This window comes from Sebastes fasciatus, chromosome 9 (genome assembly GCF_043250625.1).
Source record: "Sebastes fasciatus isolate fSebFas1 chromosome 9, fSebFas1.pri, whole genome shotgun sequence".
Lineage (NCBI taxonomy): Eukaryota > Metazoa > Chordata > Actinopteri > Perciformes > Sebastidae > Sebastes > Sebastes fasciatus.
In genome coordinates, this window is record NC_133803.1 from 3343915 (window position 1) to 3365866 (window position 21952).

Genomic DNA, 21952 nt, shown 5'->3' on the forward strand with positions numbered 1-21952 from the left:
AGAATCATTTTAAAAAACAAACTGATGAAACTGGCCTAGACAAAAATGATGGTAGCCCTAGAAAAGATGTAAAATAATGTGACCATAGGGACATATTAAACTAAGGTGTGTCCTGTAATTAGCATCACAGGTGTCTTCAAACTTGTAATCAGTCAGTCTGCCTATTTAAAGGGTGAAAAGTAGTCACTGTGCTGTTTGGTGTCATGGTGTGTACCACACTGAACATGGACCACAGAAAGCTAAGGAGAGAGTTGTCTCAGGAGATCAGAAAGAACATTATAGACCTTCATGTTAAAGGTAAAGGCTATAAGACCATCTCCAAGCAGCTTGACGTTCCTGTGACTACAGCTGCACATATTATTCAGAAGTTTAAGGTCCATGGGACTGTAGCCAACCTCCCTGGACGTGGCCGCAAGAGGAAAATTGATGACATATTGAAGAGACGGATAATACGAATGGTAACCAAAGAGCCCAGAACAACTTCCAAAGAGATTAGAGGTGAACTCCAAGGTCAAGGTACATCAGTGTCAGATCGCACCATCCGTCACTGTTTGAGCCAAAGTGGACTTAATGGAAGACAACCGAGGAGGACACCAAATCATAAAAAAGCGAGACTGGAATTTTCCAAAATGCATATTGACAAGCCACAAAGCTTCTGGGAGAATGTCCTTTGGACAGATGAGACAAAACTGGAGCTTTTTGGCAAGTCACATCAGCTCTATGTTCACAGACGAAGAGATGAAGCATACAAAGAAAAGAACACTGTACCTAATGTGAAACATGGAGGAGGCTCGGTTATGTTATGGGGCTGCTTTGTTGCATCTGGCACAGGGTGTCTTGAATCTGTGCAGGGTGCAATGAAATCTCAAGACTATCAAGGCATTCTGGAGCGAAATGTGCTGCCCAGTGTCAGAAAGCTTGGTCTCAGTTGCAGGTCATGGGTCCTCAAACAGGATAATGACCCAAAACACAGCTAAAAACACCCAAGAATGGCTAAGAACAAAACATTGGACTATTCTGAAGTGGCCTTCTATGAGCCCGGATCTAAATCCTATTGAACATCTGTGGAAGGAGCTGAAACATGCAGTCTGGAGAAGGCACCCTTCAAACCTGAGACAGCTGGAGCAGTTTGCTCACGAGGAGTGGGCCAACATACCTGTCGACAGGTGCAGAAGTCTCATTGAGAGTTACAGAAATCACTTGATTGCAGTGATTGCCTCAAAAGGTTGTGCAACAAAATATTAAGTTAATGTTACCATCATTTTTGTCTAGGCCAGTTTCATTAGTTTGCTTTTTTAAATGATTCTGCTGAACCATAATTCAAAAACAATATCTGATTTTCATTAGTTAATTTTCAGTGAATTTTTATTTATTATTACTTTTGTCAGTTTCAAGTTATTTCAGTGACCATTGTGGGTTTTTCTCTCTTTAACGGAACGTTACCAACAACTTTGCCTACGTCTGTATATATGTATATATATATATATATATATATATATATGTATACGCCTCAGTTTAACAAACCAAATGTTTTAGAACATCCCAAAGCGTGTCTTGTCTTGTGGTTTTACAGTACGTCACATCCCTCTTTAAATGTTAACAACGATGGTCTGTGGGGTTGAGATCTGATGACAGTTGCAGGAAAAGCCAGGCATGTCGGCACTCGCTCTTCCTTGGGATTTCGACAGCCATGGTGTAGTTTCGATGCAATGGAAAATAAATCACCTTCCACTGAAATCAGAGAGTACGTCATTCCTCCGCAAAATAGACCGTCGTACTTGGCGAGTGTGTCGTTGAGCCTGTCTCCTCTCATAAGCCCTCGACATTACAGTTGTAATCTTAGACTTTGATTCATCTGTTTAAAAAAATCTTGGTGGATTTTTATTGTCATTCATAGAAAGTGATCATTTAATTTAGAATATGAAATAAATAATTACATTGCAGTTAAGTTAGTTAGTGCATGACTTTTCCTTCCTTACTTTGAGTTTTGGTGTCATCATACCAGCAATATTCAGCCTCATATTTGTAATTTTAATCTTATTTTGGAATTCACTATAAAGCTCTCCTTTCAAGTCACTAATTAGCATATTGGGACACATTTAACCCCCTAAATGAAAAATCTCAAACTGTGTGGAGCATTAGATGCCTCGCTGCTCTCCTCACATCCTCACCTCGGACCGATGGAAGCAGGAGGGATGGAGGGAGGATTGTGGAGGAATGCTGTTTGTGCGTGTCTTTATGGTGTATAAGGAATATCATGTTCATCACATTAGTGAAACTGGATCCTCCATTACTGCTCACAGCCCACACATCACCCCCTTCTTGTAACCATATACAACACGCACACACACACACACACACACACCCACACACACACACACACACACACACACACACACACACACACACACACACACACACACACACACACACGCAAGACCACAAATGCACAGACACAATTTGTCCACCTTTTTTTCTGGGATTATGTTTGTATAAAAGTAAACATATTGCAGCTTTTCTGTAAAGAATGTTAATATTCAGCCGTAGAGGATCAACTCTCTTAGAATATTTAACATTAAAATATCAATGAAGCTCATTGTTGTTAGGCGGTTGGCTCCTTTCCATGAAACATATAGTGTTACTGTGATATGAGACAGAGGGGTTCCACTCTATGATGAATACTTCGCTGATATTTAACAGTCGGGGCCCAATATTCCTATAATACAAGACAGAGTGGGTTTTTGCTGTGGGCCTGGATAAAATCTATATCCTAGCCCACCCAACACCACATTCACACGTACACACACACACACACACACACACACACACACACACACACACACACCACATACACACACACACACACACACACACACACACACACACAGTGTTGCTAGTAATTATATGAGTATGAACCCAACGGTGGTGGAGGCCTCTGGACTCCTGGTACCCCTTAAATACTAACATACACCCTTGGAAAAATTAGATGGGCAACACACACACACACACACACACCTGAAAGTAGAACCCACCACCCACCAAAACCACTGTAAGGTCGAGAGAATACAGGCTGCTCTTAATTCAACACTGCTTTAACCCTCTCTCTGCTCCTCTCCCTCTATCATCCCATCATGAATACTTTTTGTCACTCATAAAAAGTTAAAGGGATGTTCCTAGATTTGGTCTGGAAACTAACCGTGTTTGTGTACCCTCTTGGACCTGTGTGCTTAAATTTAGTAGTCTGATGTTTTGAATGGCCATGGAGAAGAGCCTGCAGTTCTGCCTCCATGTATATGAACAGAAAATATGACAGTATTTTAAATAGGGCCGTCAGTCAATAAATAAAATATTTAATCACGATTAATCGCATGCTTGTCCATAGTTAATTGTGATTAATCGCAAATTAATCACATATTTTTTATCTGTTCTAAATGGACCTTAAAGGGAGATTTGTCAAGTATTTAATCCTCTTATCATCATGGGAGTGGGCAAATATGCTGCTTTATGCAAATGTATGTATATATTTATTATTGGAAATCAATTAACAACACAAAACAATGACAAATATTGTCCAGAAACCCTCACAGGTACTGCATTTAGCATAAAACAATATGCTCAGATCATAACATGGCAAACTGCAGCCCAACAGGCAACAACAGCTGTCAGTGTGTCAGTGTGCTGACTTGACTATGACTTGCCCCAAACTGCATTTGATTATCATAAAGTGGGCATGTCTGTAAAGGGGAGACTCGTGGGTACCCATAGAACCCATTTTCATTCACATATCTTGAGGTCAGAGGTCAAGGGACCCCTTTGAAAATGGCCATACCAATTTTTCCTCGCCAAAATTTAGGAGCGTTATTTAGCCTCCTTTGCGACAAGCTAGTATGACATGGTTGATGCCAATGGATTCCTTAGGTTTAACAGTTTCACCCTAGCTTTTAAACTGAGCCTGCTACAACCTAAAAATCGCAAGTTATGTTAAGGCGTTAAAGAAATTAGTGGCGTTAAAACAAATTTGCGTTAACGTGTTATCACGTTAACTTTGACAGCCCTAATTTGAAGTTGATTGAAGTCCGAGTGGCACAAACGGCTTTTTTTAAATTTCCAGTCAGGCGATAATTTTTTCTGTGAATGTCTGTAAGGAAAGTTAAGTCAACGACAGTCAGTGTCCTTTTGCTCGCCCTTGTGCTCGCACTACGTCAACACGAGCGAGCATCAGTCAAAACAGTGGGCGACTCACAGGAGACTGAACGTCATTGACAGGCATTATGTTGATTAACGTTAGCAACATTAGACCGCTAAAACCACAATATCAATATATATTTCACATGCTGGCAGTAATGTTAGCTTACCACAGGAAGGTCTCTCCATGAGTCGAAGGTCCGGCCGATGTTGATCCTGGTGTTAACTTTTCCTGCTTCAGCCTCCCGACCGTGGTCAGAAGGAACAGGGGAAACACCGTAGTTTTGGTCTCCTGGGCCGGAGTCGATAACGTTACTCGCACCGGAGTTAACCCCCGCCGTCACTCCACTCAGCAGCAGGAAACAAGACACGGGAAACCTCTGTTGGTCTGGAGGAGCTGCAGCGTTTATTTCTACACAAACTGCAACTTCCACTGAACATTTACTTGATATTCTCAAAACTAAACTAACTCTTCTGCTCCGCTGCTGACTCATTTCACCGCCGCTTTCTCTCTCTCTTGCTTCACCATTCACTTCCCACGTGCACACACTCCCACATCGCTAGTTTTCACTCGACACCGGTCACATTCCTGTTTTGCAAGACGGACTTTAGTAGATATAACTTTGTTTTTAACTTAACTACTTGCAACTAGGGATCTCAATAATTAACCGTTTAACCGTTAACCAACATTAAGCATTTTAAATGATTAACGCTATCGGTTAAAAGAAATATTAATAATGAATTCAAAAGCTGAGCGGCTCATCTCTTTAAGGAGAAAATCTGGTCCACCTTAACAGCCCACCTTAAGAGGCAGAGCCGGAGTTGCAGGATACAGGAGGTTGGCTCCGGTCTCTCCATGGATGTATTAAAAGAACAGCTCCAGCTCACTTGTTTGTTGGACACTCGCTAAAGTTACACCGGGCAGACAAAGTGTCGTTACGCCGGGCAGACACACAGCTGACAACCTGCTAAACTAAACTAAATGTGAGGTGGAGACTTTTACTGAGAAAGTGGCTGCATGTCCGCGACACTACACGCAGCATCGTAGCTGCTAAGTTAACGCTCCCAGACGGTGAACTGGAGACTCCCATCAACCAATATCTGTTGTGCTCCTGCAGCTGGTACACCGCTGCATGCGAGGCACAAATCTTCGGTTAACGTCGGTTAACGGTTAATATCGGTTAATGAGGGTCGGTTATCGGTTAGGAACATTTTTCGAAATTAGCATCCCTACTTGCAACTTGTTTTTTTTTTGCTTCCATGAAGTCGGAGTCTGAGTTGTGGTGGGGGCTGGTCGTTTGTTGACAGAGGAATAGATAGAGGAAACCCAGAAAGTCAATTTATTTGGGTTAGGTCACAACCTGTTCACACATTGATAATAAAAAATGTTGAAAGCACATTTATACATGTAAAAAATACATACAGTCCTTTTAAAGGTCTGTTTTGTTTTTTTAACGAATGTTCACACGGTAGAGAAAGACAGGAAACATTGTGAGTAAGTGAAAGGAAGAGGGATGACCTGCAGCAAAGGTCCCAGGCTGGATTCAAACCATGAGGGCTATGTGTGCGTCTTAGACCACAAGGCCACCGAGACGCAAGTGTTTCTTTTCCTGTCAAGAGATATATGGTCGGAAAGTTAAGAAGCCTAGGGGGGAGACGCAGGAGACAAGATCCTAGTGTTAGACAGGCTTCCCGTTTTGGTCCAAAGGTGCTGTTTCCTCACCACTAAGCCATTTCTGGCACATACTCCGCTACTATTTTGTACCGATCTGGCTCGCCGGTGTTGAGGGATTGATTCCGCTCGTCTCCCTCTTTCGGACGGCAGACGGTGACTTAGCTGGCGGGGGCCTCTCCGCTCACAGCTGTCTCATACATAGTTTGTACACAAGCCGTGTCCCGTTACATCCGCACTGTCTCTGCTACTGCCAAATGAGCATTTCTGAACAACATTGTGTATGAATCAACTTTGTGTGTGCGTGTGTGTGTGTGTTCTAATATGTGTGTGTCCACCTGTTCCGTCCATCATGGGGGGGGGACAGCTGCGGAGTCTGTTAGGCGTCAGGCTGCCAGTGAGCGACATCCATCACGGACGCGACCCAGCTGGTCCACATGCATAGAGGCACATGCATTCACATCTATCACCAGCCGTGGAAAGTGCCTGCTGTAAATAATATATACAGTACGCACAACACTCACAGAGACACACACACATCACACATTTTTTCCAGAACCCCTATTTGCTACTCCGGCTTCTCATGCCAGTTTGTTACTAAGTGTGTTTAGAATGTAGGCTAGCTAATTAGTTTGGATTTAAATCTCAGGCTCAGTGAGTTTTAAATGGTGCAACCTGACTGACTGTCTAGACATTTTGGAGGTGGGACATCCTGCTAGAATAAAGCGATAGAAGGAGATTTTTCCAGGCGGTGAACAGATGGACAAACAGTCTAACCTTAAGCAAAGTGGAGGCAGTTTCATGAGACAAGGTGTCAGGGCGTTTACAGCCCACTGCGGATTTACCTGATTTAATAGGGGGGTAAAATAAATGTGTATTTGTGCTTGTGTGTGCTTTTAGAAACAGAAAGCCCCGCCTCGGCAGCTCATGACTTTGTGTGTAATTGCTCCCACACCTCTCCTGCCCTCTCCCTGTTCCCCCCCCCAGCTCCCTCTCACTTTACCTGCATTAGCTTAGCGTCTCGCTCCCCTGCTTCCTACGTCTTTGCTTTTCTCATCTTTTGTTTCTCTTCTTTTTGACAGTTGTACTTTTCTTTTCCTAATCATTCTTCCCAGGCTGTCGTCACTTTCCCCCCCCTCCTTCTCCCATCCCTTCCTCTTTCCTGCTCCGTTACACTATCCCTCATAGGCCTAGGCCCTTGCCTTCAGTCTGCGAGGGAGGTGGTGCATGTGCTTTAGCCCAACACACTCGCTATTAAAGGTCCCATATTGTAAAAAGTGAGATTTTCAGGTCTTTTACATTATAAAGCAGGTTTAAGTGCTTTATAAATACTGTTAAACTATCAAAACGCTCAATATACGGAGAAATACACACAGCCCGTATTCAGAAATTGTGCGTTTGAAATAAGTCGTCAGGATTTCTGTCCATTTGTGATGTCACAAATATACAATAATTAGACCATTACACGGTTTTAAATGTAAACATTCTAAATGTGTCCCAGTTTATTTCCTGTTGCAGTGTATGTGAATAACATCAGCTTACAGGAAGTAAACATGGACCCAAACTGTTGCCTTGCAACGCAATTCTGTTGCAATTCCATTGAAATGTACTTAAACAGAGTGTTTCAGACAAAGGGTAAATACAGGTATATTCAGGCCGACACTACGAGGAAAATAATGTGTTTTTTGAACATTACAGCATGTAAACATGTTCTATTAGAAACACAAAATACAAGTATCAACCTGAAAATGAGTACGACACGGGACCTTTAAAACTCATTTATGCCTAAATGAATGTTTTGTGCCTAAACCTAAACATTCAAAAACATTATTTAGTTTGTTTTAGGGCTGTCAAAGTTAACGCGATAATAAAACGTTAACGCAAATTTGTTTTACCACTAATTTTTTTGTTTAACACATTAACGTATTAACTTACGATATTTAGGTTGTAGCGGCTCAGTTTTAAAGCTAGAGTGAAGATACTGGCATCAAATGAATTTAGAAAACCTAAAACCTGTGATAAATCCATCGGTAGCAACCATGTCATACTAGCTTGTCTCGAAGGAGGCTAAATAACGCTACAAACTTAAGCTAATTTTTTGGCGAGGAAAAATACCTCAATTTTCAAAAGGGTCCCTTGACCTCTGACCTCCAGATATGTGAATGTAAATGGGTTCTATGGGTACCCACGAGTCTCCCCTTTACAGACATGCCCACTTTATAATAATCACATGCAGTTTGGGGCAAGTCATAGTCAAGTCAGCACACTGACACACTGACAGCTGTTGTTGTCTGTTGGGCTGCATTTTGCCATGTTATGATTTGAGCATATATTTTTATGCTAAATGCAGTACCTGTGAGGGTTTCTGGACAATATTTGTTATTATTTTGTTGTTAATTGATTTCCAATAGTACATATATACATACATTTGCATAATGTGCATTTGCCAACTCCCATGTTGATAAGAGTATTAAATACTTAACAAATCTCCCTTTAAAGCTGAAGTAGGCGAGATTGGAGCAAATATGATTAAAAAAAAGTTACTTTTATAAAACGTTTGCTATATCCTGACAGGAGTACATGAAACAGGTAACCTGAAAAAAATCATGTGCCTCTGTGTCCTCCGGTGCTCCTAACGGCATCTGCAAGATTTCACAGACCGGAGGAAAACAAGCAGTAAGAGCTGATCTGAGGTCTGCTGTCCATCTGCCGTCTATGAGAGCCGGCTGTCGATCACTCGCGAACTCCGACCAAACGGTCAAACTAGGCAGCGCTGATCAAATATGAATCAATGTTATGTTACGTTAATGTCTATTTCTCTCCTCAGATGTTCTCAGAATCATCTTGTAGTGCACGGTTTAGCTGTAAAATAAGAAAGTTTGTGACGCCGACGCCGCCATTGGGAAATCTGGTGAAGGAACGCCAGGTTCCGGTCACATGACCGGAGCACAGCCAATAGGAACGCTCTCTCAATGAACTGACCTGTGATTGGTCAAAGTCTCCCGTCACGGGCTAGATGTTCTAAAGCCTGAAAACAGAGCCATGAGGAGGTGCAGAAGTCTAGTTATCTCTCAGAACACTTGAATTACAATATGCTGGAAGGTTATTATGGAATTTTTGCCAAATGATGCCAAAAATATACTGCCTACTGCCACTTTAATCGAGATTAAATGTTTTAATTGATTGACAGCCCTGGTTTGTTTATTTGCCCGAACAAGGACTGAACGTTTTGATCGGAGCCAAACCGATATTAATTTGCAGTGCTTTTTAAACTATTTGTCTTTTATGTCCTTTCAGTTGTTATGAATGACACATAACAGCATTATTTCTCAGTGTGTTGTAGTTTCACACTCTGCGCTATATTTTTACAAAACTTCACTCCTGTCCAGGTTTCTGTCCCTCGTGGGTGGGAGTGCAGACAAGATCGGGAGTGAAGGCCTGCGACAGTGCGTGGAGAGCAAGGTTAGGACCGGCAGTGTCAAGGAACTGGCCGGGACGGTGGACACCACACCCGAGACCCTCCAACTCATCATAGATGGCCTCACGCAGCCGCCTGGGTTCGACATCAGACAAAGTAAGACTCCTGCCATTCACACTCCCACTGAAATAAGATGAAATATGTTCTCGCGCGTAACACCTGATTAACCTCAACAACACAAACACGAAGAACCAGAATACAAAGTGTATAGGCAAACATTTCCAAGTGGAAAAAATGACAGCATATTTATCCATATTTCAGATTGTAAGAGGAATCAAACAATGTTTCCATGAACACCACATGTATCAATTTATAGGAATCCAAATCGAGCAAAACCAGTTTAACTCTGGTATTAACTCTCAGTATTTCCTGTAGGTCACTCCTACATATATTTTTCGTGCAAAAATCTGGTCAGCGAACACAAAACTTTCATTGTTTTGAATGATATAAAAATGAAAAGACTGCCGTCTGCACATATCTATATATTAATATATTGCGATACAGTAAACAAGGCCATATATTGCAATATTTTTTTTTAAATCAAATTTGAGGAAAACTGTCATAGTATAGAGAACGCACCGCCATATGCATAACATCTGCACTAACTAGTTTCTGTTTTATACAATCAGAACAGTGGGATGTTCATTTTCATTTGTCACAGTCCCTGTAACATCCAACATCATACTGTAGCACTACTCTGAGAGGGCGCATCTATTTGCAAATGAAATAAAGTATCGACTGAGTTCATATTTGCATGTAAACTATTAATTAAATTTCAGTGTTTTTGAGAATCGATATTTTCTTACACCCCTGTGTCTTACTCTCACTGAGTCTGGAAACATCATTTTAAGAATGACTATTTCAGAAAAATGAAATGGTCAGCGGTCTTTTCCTAAAAAAAACAACAAACATAGGTCCTACTTGGTCTGTTATCTTTATGTAAAACAAGAATTAAAGTGCAAACTTAAATGACCTCTGGGTTTATAAAATGTTTTTACAGTTGCTATCTGATTTCCAGACTGGTGAGCTAAATACCAAATAACTCCGGTGCCGTTATTACCAGGCTCTCCTTTTTCATACAGTTTCATGCGAAGAGAAAAAAAAAAGAGTCCAGCCTGGATACCCAGTTAGTTCTGGCTAACTCTTCTTCAAATTAAGGAACGCAGCTTCAAAGTTCACTCTCGGGTTGGCCCTATTCGGTTGCAGCACACTACGCTTTGCCTCCTAGCCAGCGCTCAGCTGAGTAAACAGATGGGCCGAGGCTACCGCATGAAATCAGTGCTGCGGGGAGGATAATTGGACCGGACTATTTCCTGGGGCGCGAAACCTTCCTTGTTTGTGTTAATGCTACAGAAAGGAAAAAGATCTCTCATGAACAGGCCGAGTGGAAAGTGAGGTACAATAGAATGTGGAAGTATGCAGACACAAGTATCGGGTCGCTACTCGAAATGTAATATCTGTTTGTCATTTCAGCCCCCCCCCCCCCCCCCCCCCCCCTCGCTTTCCTGCATCCCCTTTTCCCGTCTCTCCTCCCGAGCATTTGTGCAAGCTGCCAGCCGGACCGGATTTTGTCGTAGTTCCCTCTCTCTCACTTCCATTTAGTCACCTCATCTTTTTGATATTCTCTCTCTTGATCTCTCTTTTCCAGGTTTCGGGCAGGCGGACTTTAAGCGGGGCATTGTGTCGATGAGCGATCTGCGGGTGGGCGCGGTGCTGACGGGCCGGGTGGACAACACCACTCTGTTCGGGGCTTTTGTAGATATCGGTGTCGGCAAATCGGGCCTCATCCACAAGAGCAACATCACCCTGGACAAACTGCCCGTCAGCCAGCGCGGCCGCAGCCTGGCGCTGGGACCCGGGGAACGGGTGGAGGTCCGGGTCCTGAATTTGGACCCTCAGAGGGGACGGATCGGGCTGGACCTGATCAGGATCCTGCAATAGAGTCCCCTTAATTCCCATAATTAATATCCTTTAATTGGAGTGGATTCATGACAGTAAAATTAGCTACTGAGAAGCAAATAAGTTGAACTGATATGGTTCTCCTGAGCAGATAAGCAGAGCTGAGTCATTTTAACAGGCAAACTGTCACTTAGCGATCATAATATCACACAGCCAACAACCAATGTCGACATAATTTGCGAGGGCTTGCAATTTTAAACTGCAGTTCCTGCATTTTTCTGAAAAAATGGTCAAATCAAAAGAAAATAATCCAGCTCAGAAACGGCTGTTACAAGTCCAGTCAAATCACATCAAACTTCCTCACCCTTCTGGTAATCGCTGGGAGACTTTCTCTCCCCTGAAGTCATTTTCTCAGGTAGTACTTATTCTCAGCCTGTTAATGCTAAATGTGTATCACTGGGAGTGCTACTTTGGATTGAACACTAAGCCTGATTCAGCTTGTTGGCTAGCCGTCTGCATAGTGCACACTATACTGTCTACTGTTCATTAGTGAAGACTTAGAAAAGATGGGGCGACTCATTGAGATGGAAGCCACAATTATTTGCACTTTAGCAGTAGATAGCTTCATCCTTGAGCTGCCATTGTTTATGTTGTATGAATATATGATACTTCCAATATTATTCACATCCTTAAATAAATGAAACTCTTCAAGATATCTTTTGTTTTGTACCGCTCTGAACAGTTTTTCAAAGCACTCGTTTGTATCTTTGTTATTCGAAGCAGACTTTGTTTACTGTGTTTGTGGACACTTGAACAAACCAACTGAGGGGACTCAACATGTAATCTTCAACAGACTTCAAACTGTAAAATGACTGGCTTCATCTGCAGATGAGGGGGGGAGTGTTTCTATCTCCCAGACTGCAGTAAAGCCTGAAGGCTTTTGAGGCATGGTCCCAGACACAATTATCCCAGGACACACACAAACACACACTAATCAACTCCTTCAAAATTAATCCCAGACTCCCCATCCACATTATCTAATTTGTTTGTTTTTATGAAACTGGAATAAATAAAAAGAAATACATAAAATATGTTTCTGAGAAAGCCTGAGGTCCCCCCCGTGCTAAACCTTATACTGAATGCAGAATACCTAATCACTGTTAGTGCCGCTGCTTCACTATCTCCCCTTTGGGGAACAAATGGAATATATTCTAGACACACAAACACAAAGAGATGTTCCATCAAGGTTGATCACAAGTGGCAGTTTGCTCAGTGATGATCTGAGAAAACTACACGCACGTACAGACTAGTTTCACATATTGTATTTCATTTTCTCTTTCATTTTCTAATCAAGGTGCCTTATTTTATTTGACATTAACTCCCTTTGTCATTTTGTTGTCTTGTGTTTGTTTTGATCCCGTATACTGTAGCTCGGAACAGTCTTCAGTATTTTTGTCTTGGGGAACACATTTCATATTCGTACAAGTACACACAGCTTCACCTCAGCATCGTTCCTGCTTTTCCCGCCTTCAATTTTCCTCCCTCTGCTAAACGTGAGCACACAGATGGGACAGGCAATCTGGATGCCAGCTATACCGCTGCCCCTTGGAGTTTTTGTCAAACATTGACCAGTAATGAGCCTGTGATAAGAAGAAGAGTGACTGCGGGAGTAGTTGTGTGGTTTCTCTGTTATCCTCCGCTTCACTGGTTCACAGCTGTTGTGTTGTGGAGTGAGCTCAGGTGTGCCTTAAAGGGGACATGTCATGCTCATTTTCAGGTTGTATTTTGGTTTTCTACTAGGACATGTTTACATGCTTTAATGTTCAAAAAGACACATTATTTTTTCTCCTACTGTCTGTCTGAATATATATTCACCCTCTGTCTGAAAAGCTCCGTTTTAGCGTCTGTCTCTTTAAGACCCCCCCTCCCGAAAAAGCCTAGCCTGCTCTGATTGGCTTGTGAGAAAAATCTGGTGCACCTAGTTCTCAAGCTGTGGGAGGTATATTGTAATGAGCCTGCCTGTGACATAAGAAGGGGAGCCACATCTGAATGGCTTGTTGAATCACATGTTTTCTGATCTAGACAGTAGGGGTGGGGAAAAAATGGATTCACTAATGTATCGCAGTTTGTTTGTTTTTTTGCAATTTTGCAATTGATTTTTTTAAAGCTAGAATCAATTTACAGTAATTGCTTCATTTGAGTCTATGCGGAGGTAGAAGGAAGTTACCGCTTTTATTGTTGTAGTCTGAGTAACGTTATGTCATATCCGTTCCGTATCCGTCACCAAAACAAACAGCAGCAAGCCAAAACATCAAAGCAGAAAACGACGTTTGATCCACGTGGATACGTCCTGCGCCCTCACATTTTAAATACAGCGTGGTAAACACTACACATCCAGTAAAGGATGGAAACACTTTGGGTTTCACACATTGCAGGAAAAGCAGAGCTAGACATCCGGCTAAAGCTGCATTCTAACTCATGGACAGGAAACGTTATCGTGTTGTGGTAACGTGCGGTCAAGCCGGCCGTCTTCTCTCATCTCGATGATCAAATCGATGCTACAACTGTAGAGCACCCATATACTGACATTTATGTTAAATGCATTCAAAGAGCCCCAATGGAGCTGACCATGGATGTATAAAGAGAACGGAGCTGACGGAAGAGCTAGAGGAGGACTTGGCAAAGTTAGAGGAAGTATACATGTGTGACTATGTCCGGTTTTCAAAATAAGGTGTTAACAAAGGGAACTGTATGTACAAAATACATGTATGGAAATAAGATTGATTGGATTATATTCACCAGAAGAATAAAACATTACATGTGCCTTATAAATTAAAAATAAAATACCACTAATTTGTGAGAGAAGTGTCTTTATTCTTTGATTTTTGGGTTGCTGGAAAAGAATTAATAAATAATTCCTGACAATGACTGATATATTTGACTTAAGGATTTCTCTGCTGAAATCAAACATTTCCCTGAGTAAAAGTCCCTAGAAGTGTATAATTCAAATTTTCCCATGGTCTGTGTTAAAATCGTTAACAAAAATCACAATAAATCGTAAAATTGAATCGCAATACCTAAAAATCTCAATACATATCCTATCGGCACCCGGGGAATTGTAATAGAATCAAATCGGAAGTTAGTTGTATCGGCTTGGTAGGCACTCCAGATACAAAAATGTGTGTGTACAAGTACTGAAAAAGAGAGTTTTTTTTTAATGACGTCCCCTTTATTTTTTGATGAAATATGAAGAAAATTGATTTGTTGTGTCTTAAATCCTAGACTATTAAAGTTAACAAAGAAAAATATCCCAAGTGGTCGTGCAGGGCTCTCTTTCCTCATATGTTTTTCAAGATCCAGCCGCGGAGACACAGGCGGATACAATACAATACATTCACACAGTAGCAGAGAGAATGGTTCTCACAGCTAGTGAATGCATCCTGCTAAGGGAACATTGAGTACAGAATATATCTTTCTCTGTCGATCTCTCTCAGGCCACCTGTCAAAAAAAACAGAAGTAAAAGTCTAAAGCACTGTGAACAATCCCTAATAACCGATAATACAAGTCAGTGCTACATAAGCAAACACCGTACTGATTATTTTGCTATCTGATGTAAAAGGTAAAACAAGTTTTCCCTGAGATTGGTGTAAAGGAAATGTTTATTTTATTTAAAGGTCCCATATCATGCTCATTTTCAGGTTCACTCTTGTATTTTGTGTTTCTACTAGAACATGTTTACATGCTGTAATGTTAAAAAAAAACGTTATTTTCCTCATATTGTCTGCCTGAATATACCTGCATTTACCCTCTGTCTGAAACACTCCGTTTTAATGCATTTCAACGGAATTGCGTTGCTAGGCAACAGTTTGGGTCCATGTTTACTTCCTGTCAGCTGATGTTATTTACATACAATGCAACAGGAAATAAACTGGGACACATTTAGAATGTTTACGTTTAAAACGTAATGGTCTAAATATTGTATATTTGTGACATCACAAATGGACAGAAATCCTGACGACTTATTTCAAACGCACAATTTCTGAATACGGGCTGTGTTTATTTCTCTGTATATAGAGCGTTTTGATAGTTTAACAGTATTTATAAAGCACTTAAACTTGCTTTATAATGTAAAAGACCTGAAAATCTCACTTTTTACAATATGGGACCTTTAACCTTTATTTAACTGGGGAAATCTCATTGAGATTAGAAAATGTCTTTTTCAAGAGAGCTCTTGCCAAAAAAGCAGCAATGTGGCGTTTCAAACAAAACACACAAACATTTCAAATATGTAAAACAACCATACAGTATGTCAGATAACATACACACAAACATTTAAATCACATGCAGTATCACATCACAGTATGCAACATCCATGCAAATGTTAAAAATACTTCAAACAGAACATACAGTATCCACTACAAAGTCATGTGCCCAGGAAGACAGACAAGAGGAAACATGCAGTATGTAGATATGGAGGCGACTACAAACTCCAATTGAAAAGCCATGATATAGAAAGATTTCTCCCCTAGTTAGCAATGATAATCTGTTTTAATAGTTCTGTTATCCACATCCAGTCCTTGCACTTCTAAGGAGATATGGGAATACTGGAGCAGATGTAAAAAAGAAACAAGACTCGGTCCAAACCGAGTATATGTCTGGACCGTATATGGTCACAATGTGAATTTGTGGCTAAATTGTTACACAAATAATCAGTGGTCATGTCTATCATGTTTTGTGAACAGTTTTTTTCCACTTATATCTTAATGTTTGATTGAAACTTATGAAACAAATGACATTCAGTAATAGTAAATGGTAACATTTACTAGTCAGTATATTATACATTTTATACAAGGTGAAAAGGTATTAGCATGACATACAGTATGCAAGGTTAAAAGTATTTCAGTTTTTTATTAAAGCATGTGTATCAAAAGCATTAATCCTATAAGTGGTGTGTAACAATATATACATACTTTTTTTACTCCATTCAGAAAAGAAGCATTTTAAAAGTTGTCTGCTTGTCGTCTTGCGGACAGACCCGACAAAGCATGAATTCAGACTTTTTACTAATCAGCCTCATTATGTAGTTATTTCGGGACACTTTTGATCTGTTTACAACAACGTTGCTGCCGTATTTATGCCTAGATGACGTTGTGTTGAGTGTTAATGGAGCAGCTACAATGTTAGCATATCCTGGCACTGATCGATCCGAACTCCATTCAGAAAACAAGCATTTTAAAAGTTGTTTGCTTGTTGTCTTGCGGACAGACCTTACAAAGCACAAGGGTCTTCATAATGTTGTTATTTCGGCATAATTTTGATCTGTTTATTGCAATTAAATCACAGCACAGTCTGTTTATTTTGGGCTCACTCACTCAGTGACATACTTTTGCGTTTGTAGGGCTGGCCCTCTGCGGTCCAGCCAAAAAAAAGTTAAGGTGCAGTCAGTATCGGCAATTCTTGATACTGTCACATGGCTGCATTCGTATCGGATACTATATTATGTCTGACTTTGAATATTGAATGTACTGTATGTGTCTGTGGTGCTACAGATGCACTAGTAATAAGCAATACAATAAATCAGCTTGGTAAATTTGGAGCACCTGCTATCTAAAAGTAAAGCTGGGGAGTATTACTGTACACCTCTAGTCCCAGTCGCCATTCCTCCTGCGCTTGTGCTGTGAACACTTTCCCGTTCATTCTCCTTTGTGTTGTTCCACGGCTACGATCGCCTCAGTGTGATTGCAGTGGTCTGCGCTGGTTTCTCCTTCCAACAGAAAATAACTGCAGGTTAGCGGTGTGACCACTGACATCAATACAGTCTCCCTCTGGCTGCAGATGTAAGTTTTGTGAGAAAAACTATTCTCTGTGGTCTACACACATTTATACCGACAGCAAAGATTGCTCTCGCATGTTGACTCACAACAGCTGGTGACAGACTCAAATCGCCATTTCACTTTGCTGAAACCCACTGTTTAGCAAACTCTCCTCCCCGTAGCTTCCTCGCAGAACAGTAAGCTGCAACCGACTCTCTGTTGACTTCAAAAAACCTTGTCTGCACACTTCTAACACATATCCAGAGCTTGACAATGCATCACCCTAAAAACTACATGTATATTTCAGAATAAATACTGATAGTTTTGCATGTGGCTGCATTGCTAAAGAAGTTAAACAATTTTGAAATGAAATGAATCTAAATGTATTTGTTAAACTTGGAGTTTATATTTCAAACATCTGTTTCAGTGCCGCTCTCTGATGCCCTTTACATGAATTTGTGTTTTGCTGTGTGGGTATTAAAACAAACATATGATAAACATCATATGTGTGATTTATGGCGCAATTTAAATGGGATCAGAAACATATTTGTCTCTCGCCGTTGACCACCGCTCATATTTTTCCGAAATAAGGTCCCATGGTAGTCCAGCCGAAGGGGTGACTTCGCCTCCCTATTGCGCGTCACCGGAGTCTTCCACAAGCTGCTAGCTTGACAGCTGTGAGTACTAACAATAGCCATGTTTGTTGTTTATGTTCATAATGATCATTTTGGGGTGAGTGGCTTTTGAGGGAGGCCTGAAGGGACGGAGTGTCGATGCCGCCGACTTTCTCTCTAGATTTAGGGACTTTTGGAGCTGGTGCTGATAATAATAATAATAATCTTTATTTGTATAGCATCTTTCTAAACATAGTTTCAAAGTGCGTGGACACATACAATGAAATACAGACAAAATAAAAGAACAAAACATAAAGACCAAATAAAGAGAAAACTAAAACCCGTAACCAGTTGGTATCAAAACAATAAGTTACTACACATAAGCCAAAAGAGGACAATATAAGGTGTGGGAAAAGGCGCACCAAGCTGCGCTGGGTTTTTAGGTTGAATCATTTTTTAAATCTAGCTTACTGTTGATAGTTTTTTAAGATTACCAACCCTAGCTTTAACTGAAAATGACTTTTAGAGGAAGCATAAAAGGAGTAAGAGGTTTCAGAGCTGCAACAATTGGTCGATTAATTAATCAACAGAATAATGATCTGCAACTCTTTTGATAATTAGCTATGTTCTTTTTTCAAGCATAAATGCCAAACATGACCTGGTTCTAACTTGTGAGGATATTCTGCTTTTCTCTGTCTTATATGAGTGTAAGCTGAATGTCTTTAGGTACCGGACTGTTGGTCGGACATTTTATAGACCAAACTGATCTGTCACTTTAAAAACAAAACGCTCTCATATTCTTATTTTCCAGTGTTGGGTGACACTGAAACATTCCAGATAGACAGGGTGAGAAAGACTTTGACTTTTGGCATCAGTGGTGAAAAACAAGAGTAGGCAGAAGGGTGGAGGAGAGATGGATGAATGGAGGTAGGAGAGCGAGGGATGGAATGAGACAGGAAATGAAAGGCTTTCTCCGGTTTCACTCCCCGTGACCTCATCAGTGTGATCATGGGTTTTATGAGCTTTCCCTCTCGACGCCCACACACCACCTCACACGTGCCAGGACACACACACACACACACTTCAGCCCATATATTTCATTCACTGGCTCAGAGACAAACACACGCTACATGTGTTTTTGTCTCTCTGTCTGTTCCTTTTCTCACACTCTCTCCGTCAACCTTTCACATACTTCATCACACGCCGTGACGCTCAAAGAAGCCGACACTCACTTAGAGCCACTGACACACAAGTAGTGACAGAGAGAAGAAAAATTGTCTTTATTACTGATTGCATTAGCCTTTGCGGGGAAAGTAGGACGCTCAGAGTAACAAAGTAAAACCTTTTAACTAAGCAAAGTTCATAAAATATATGAAAGCCAACATTTACATATCCCACAGCACATAAACACATAACACGCGTTGTAACAATTCAGGTATTCCTGAGGGACGGTGATGTGGCTTTTAGCATAACCCCTCACCAACAGAGCTTATAAAGGCTTCTTCACTGAGGGGAAAGATGAACGGCAACGAATGAGCAAGCATCTGATTTGTAGGTCTGTTGGAAACTTGCTGAAGATACGCCGCGCTGACAGACCGTATGTGTGTGACTACGGGGAGCAAGAAGCTACCAGCAGAGCTACAGATGCTAACGTAGCACAAACACACACTGTTTTATCATACAATCCCTATCGTTAATCCGGGCAGACAGAGCACACGCGGTCTGTTGGAAACTCGCTAAAGTTACGCAGGCTACGTGTGCGGCGGCGAGCACGAAGCCCCCGGCAATGCTAGAGCTGCTAACGTAGCACAAATACACACACTGTTTGTTGGACATTCGCTAAAGTTCTGCCGGGCAGGAACACAGCTGACAACCTGCTAAACTAAACTAAATGTGCGGAGGAGACTTTTACTGGGAAAGTGGCCGCGACATTACACGCAGCATCGTAGCTGCTAAGTTAACGCTCCCGGACGGTGAACTGGGGACTCAGTTGTCTGTTGTGCTCCTGCAGCTGGTACGCAAAAATCTTGTCGGTTAACGGTTAATAATCGGTTAACGAGGGTCGGTAATCGTTAAGAACATTTTTCAAAATTAGCATCCCTACTTGAAAGCCAAACCAGTCTCACTATCAAGTCGCCAAACACCGCAAAACTGGGCAGCGCTCCACAGCATCGGAAACCGGCGCACGGATGCACCCTTTAGCAACAGTTTGTGACGAACCGGGCTTCCAGCTAACTCGTTATATAATAACCCTAGTTATTGGGCGGTCTGAGCAAGTGACGTAGTATTAATAGCGTGAAAGTCTGCTAAGGGTTGGCGGTAGGGGGTGGTGGATGGGTCAAACCAACATAAGACTTTCAACCAGGAGACCGCTGTTCGTGTCCCGTGTGAAACTAAAAGTAGCATTGACTTATTTTGTCACGTACGTCGTTAGTCGCGTTACTCGTTGGTATCGCTAGTCACATGAGTTGTTAGTCACATAAGTTTAGTCAGTGAAGTTGACGTCAACACAACTGTTTCCTAACCCTAACCAAGATCCCAGGAAGAGCGCCTGGCTTTGAAGCAAATTTTTGTACGTGTCGGTCACGTGATGCCAGAGTCGTCTGTAACTCAGCGGATACATTTTTTTTTAGGTGGATCAACTTCCCAGTACAAACACTCTAATAGTCCCTATTTAAATCATTAGGTCCTAAAAGTTTTAAAATGCACTATAACCGAATCCAGAGTTATTTCCCTTCCTCCGTTCATGTGAATGAGACCCAGACCAAGGCTGGACCGAGGGCTGGGAGGCAGAGTTAAAGGAAACACTACTGCGTCTGCTCTATGGGCCCAATGGATGAGGAAGATCACCGGAAGATCCTGGTACTTTATCACTCGCCAGTCGAGCCATTTTGGCATCATGCACCACTGAGCAACTTTCATAGAGTAACACAAAGAGGGGTACCCCGTGTGTCGGTCTCTGATGCCTAGAGACGCCGGCCAAGCATCGGTATTTGTCGAGTTGGGAGTGTGAATCTGTTGCGACCTCCAGCGCACGTGTGTGTTTTCCCTCATGTCCTCACGCCTTTCTTTCCTCCAGGTCTCTCTAATACTACGTCACTCACAAACTCCCAGTCTCCGGCAGCTTTGCCACTTATCTCCCGCAAAGTGGGTAATGCATTAAGACTGTGTGTTTGTATTAATCAGTATTAAGTCTTCTTGGATGTGGAGTGGAAAAGCAGGGAAAGGGAACCAGAGGATGGGGTATGTCAAGAGAAATGTCCCCTTAGCAGTGAGTCCTGCCTGGGTAAATGTTTTCATAGGTGCCAGGTGTTCACCAGCCTTCCTCCACACTCTCATACATAGAATATATGAAAATATTATTTTGATTAACTCTATTTTTGCATCACCGCAGTTTACAGACCCTTTTACACACAGACGGCAAAGCAAAAAAAGAAGAGAACAAAATAATGGATAAATCACGAGAGAGAAAATGAGACTGCAGCAGGAAGAGAAACAAAGATTAGTGTAACTTTCCAGTTGTCAGGTATGCCAGCGTCAACGATGACCTACTTTTTGTGGCATCAGCATAATCCTTTTACAGACACACACACACACACACACACACACACACACACACACACACACACACACACACACACACTCACACACACTAAGGCCACCCTATATTTATAACAGCTGATTTTGTTCTCCTTGTTTTAATGGACTATGCATTCTCTAATAAACTAGAGCATCGCTTTAAATTTCATGGAGGCATAAAATAAATTTGGAACAAAACAATATACTAGGGGATTTGTAAGCCATGCGAGTGTAGTTATTCTTTTGGAAAACATATCTGAAGCTTTTTTTCCCCATGTGTATCAAGATGAGCTTGTGTAAATCTCAGCCTGGTCGCACCAAAAGGCACATGAATGACACGATACTGCGCAAGACAAAAGCATGTATTAAGAACGCCGTTCTTGCTCACACCATGTAGTCTGTACTGACTGCGATGTAAATGCCTCAGAGTTAGTGACGTAGAATGAACAGTGAGAAAGACTGCTTATGGTGGGCGGGTGGGCGGTGGATGGGTCCAACAAACACAGGCCTTTCAAACAGGAGACCGGCATTTTGTTTTGTAAGTTATGTTTGTGACGTTTGTCTAGTGTTTTGTTGTGACGTGTTTTCCATACTGATGTTATGTTGTTCCCGTACGTATTTTACTTAGTTTACATAGTTATTTTAAGGGGACTATTTGTAAGAATCAGAAATGTCTTGTTAACAGCATCACCTGTGGCCGTTAAGTCAATG

General features: G+C 41.5%; 1 protein-coding gene across 3 annotated transcripts in view; it reads left to right on the forward strand.

Annotated features, from left to right (window-relative positions):
* Window positions 1-12146, forward strand: part of srbd1 (S1 RNA binding domain 1) — a 98212-nt gene extending 86066 nt beyond the window's left edge. For all 3 annotated transcript variants that reach the window (XM_074645272.1, XM_074645274.1, XM_074645273.1), the window contains exons 20-21: window positions 9247-9431; window positions 10984-12146. In XM_074645272.1, coding sequence (XP_074501373.1) covers window positions 9247-9431; window positions 10984-11276 — 478 coding nt within the window. In that variant the 3' untranslated portion in view covers window positions 11277-12146. The remainder of the gene's footprint in view (window positions 1-9246; window positions 9432-10983) is intronic.
* Window positions 12147-21952: the final 9806 nt, after the last annotated feature.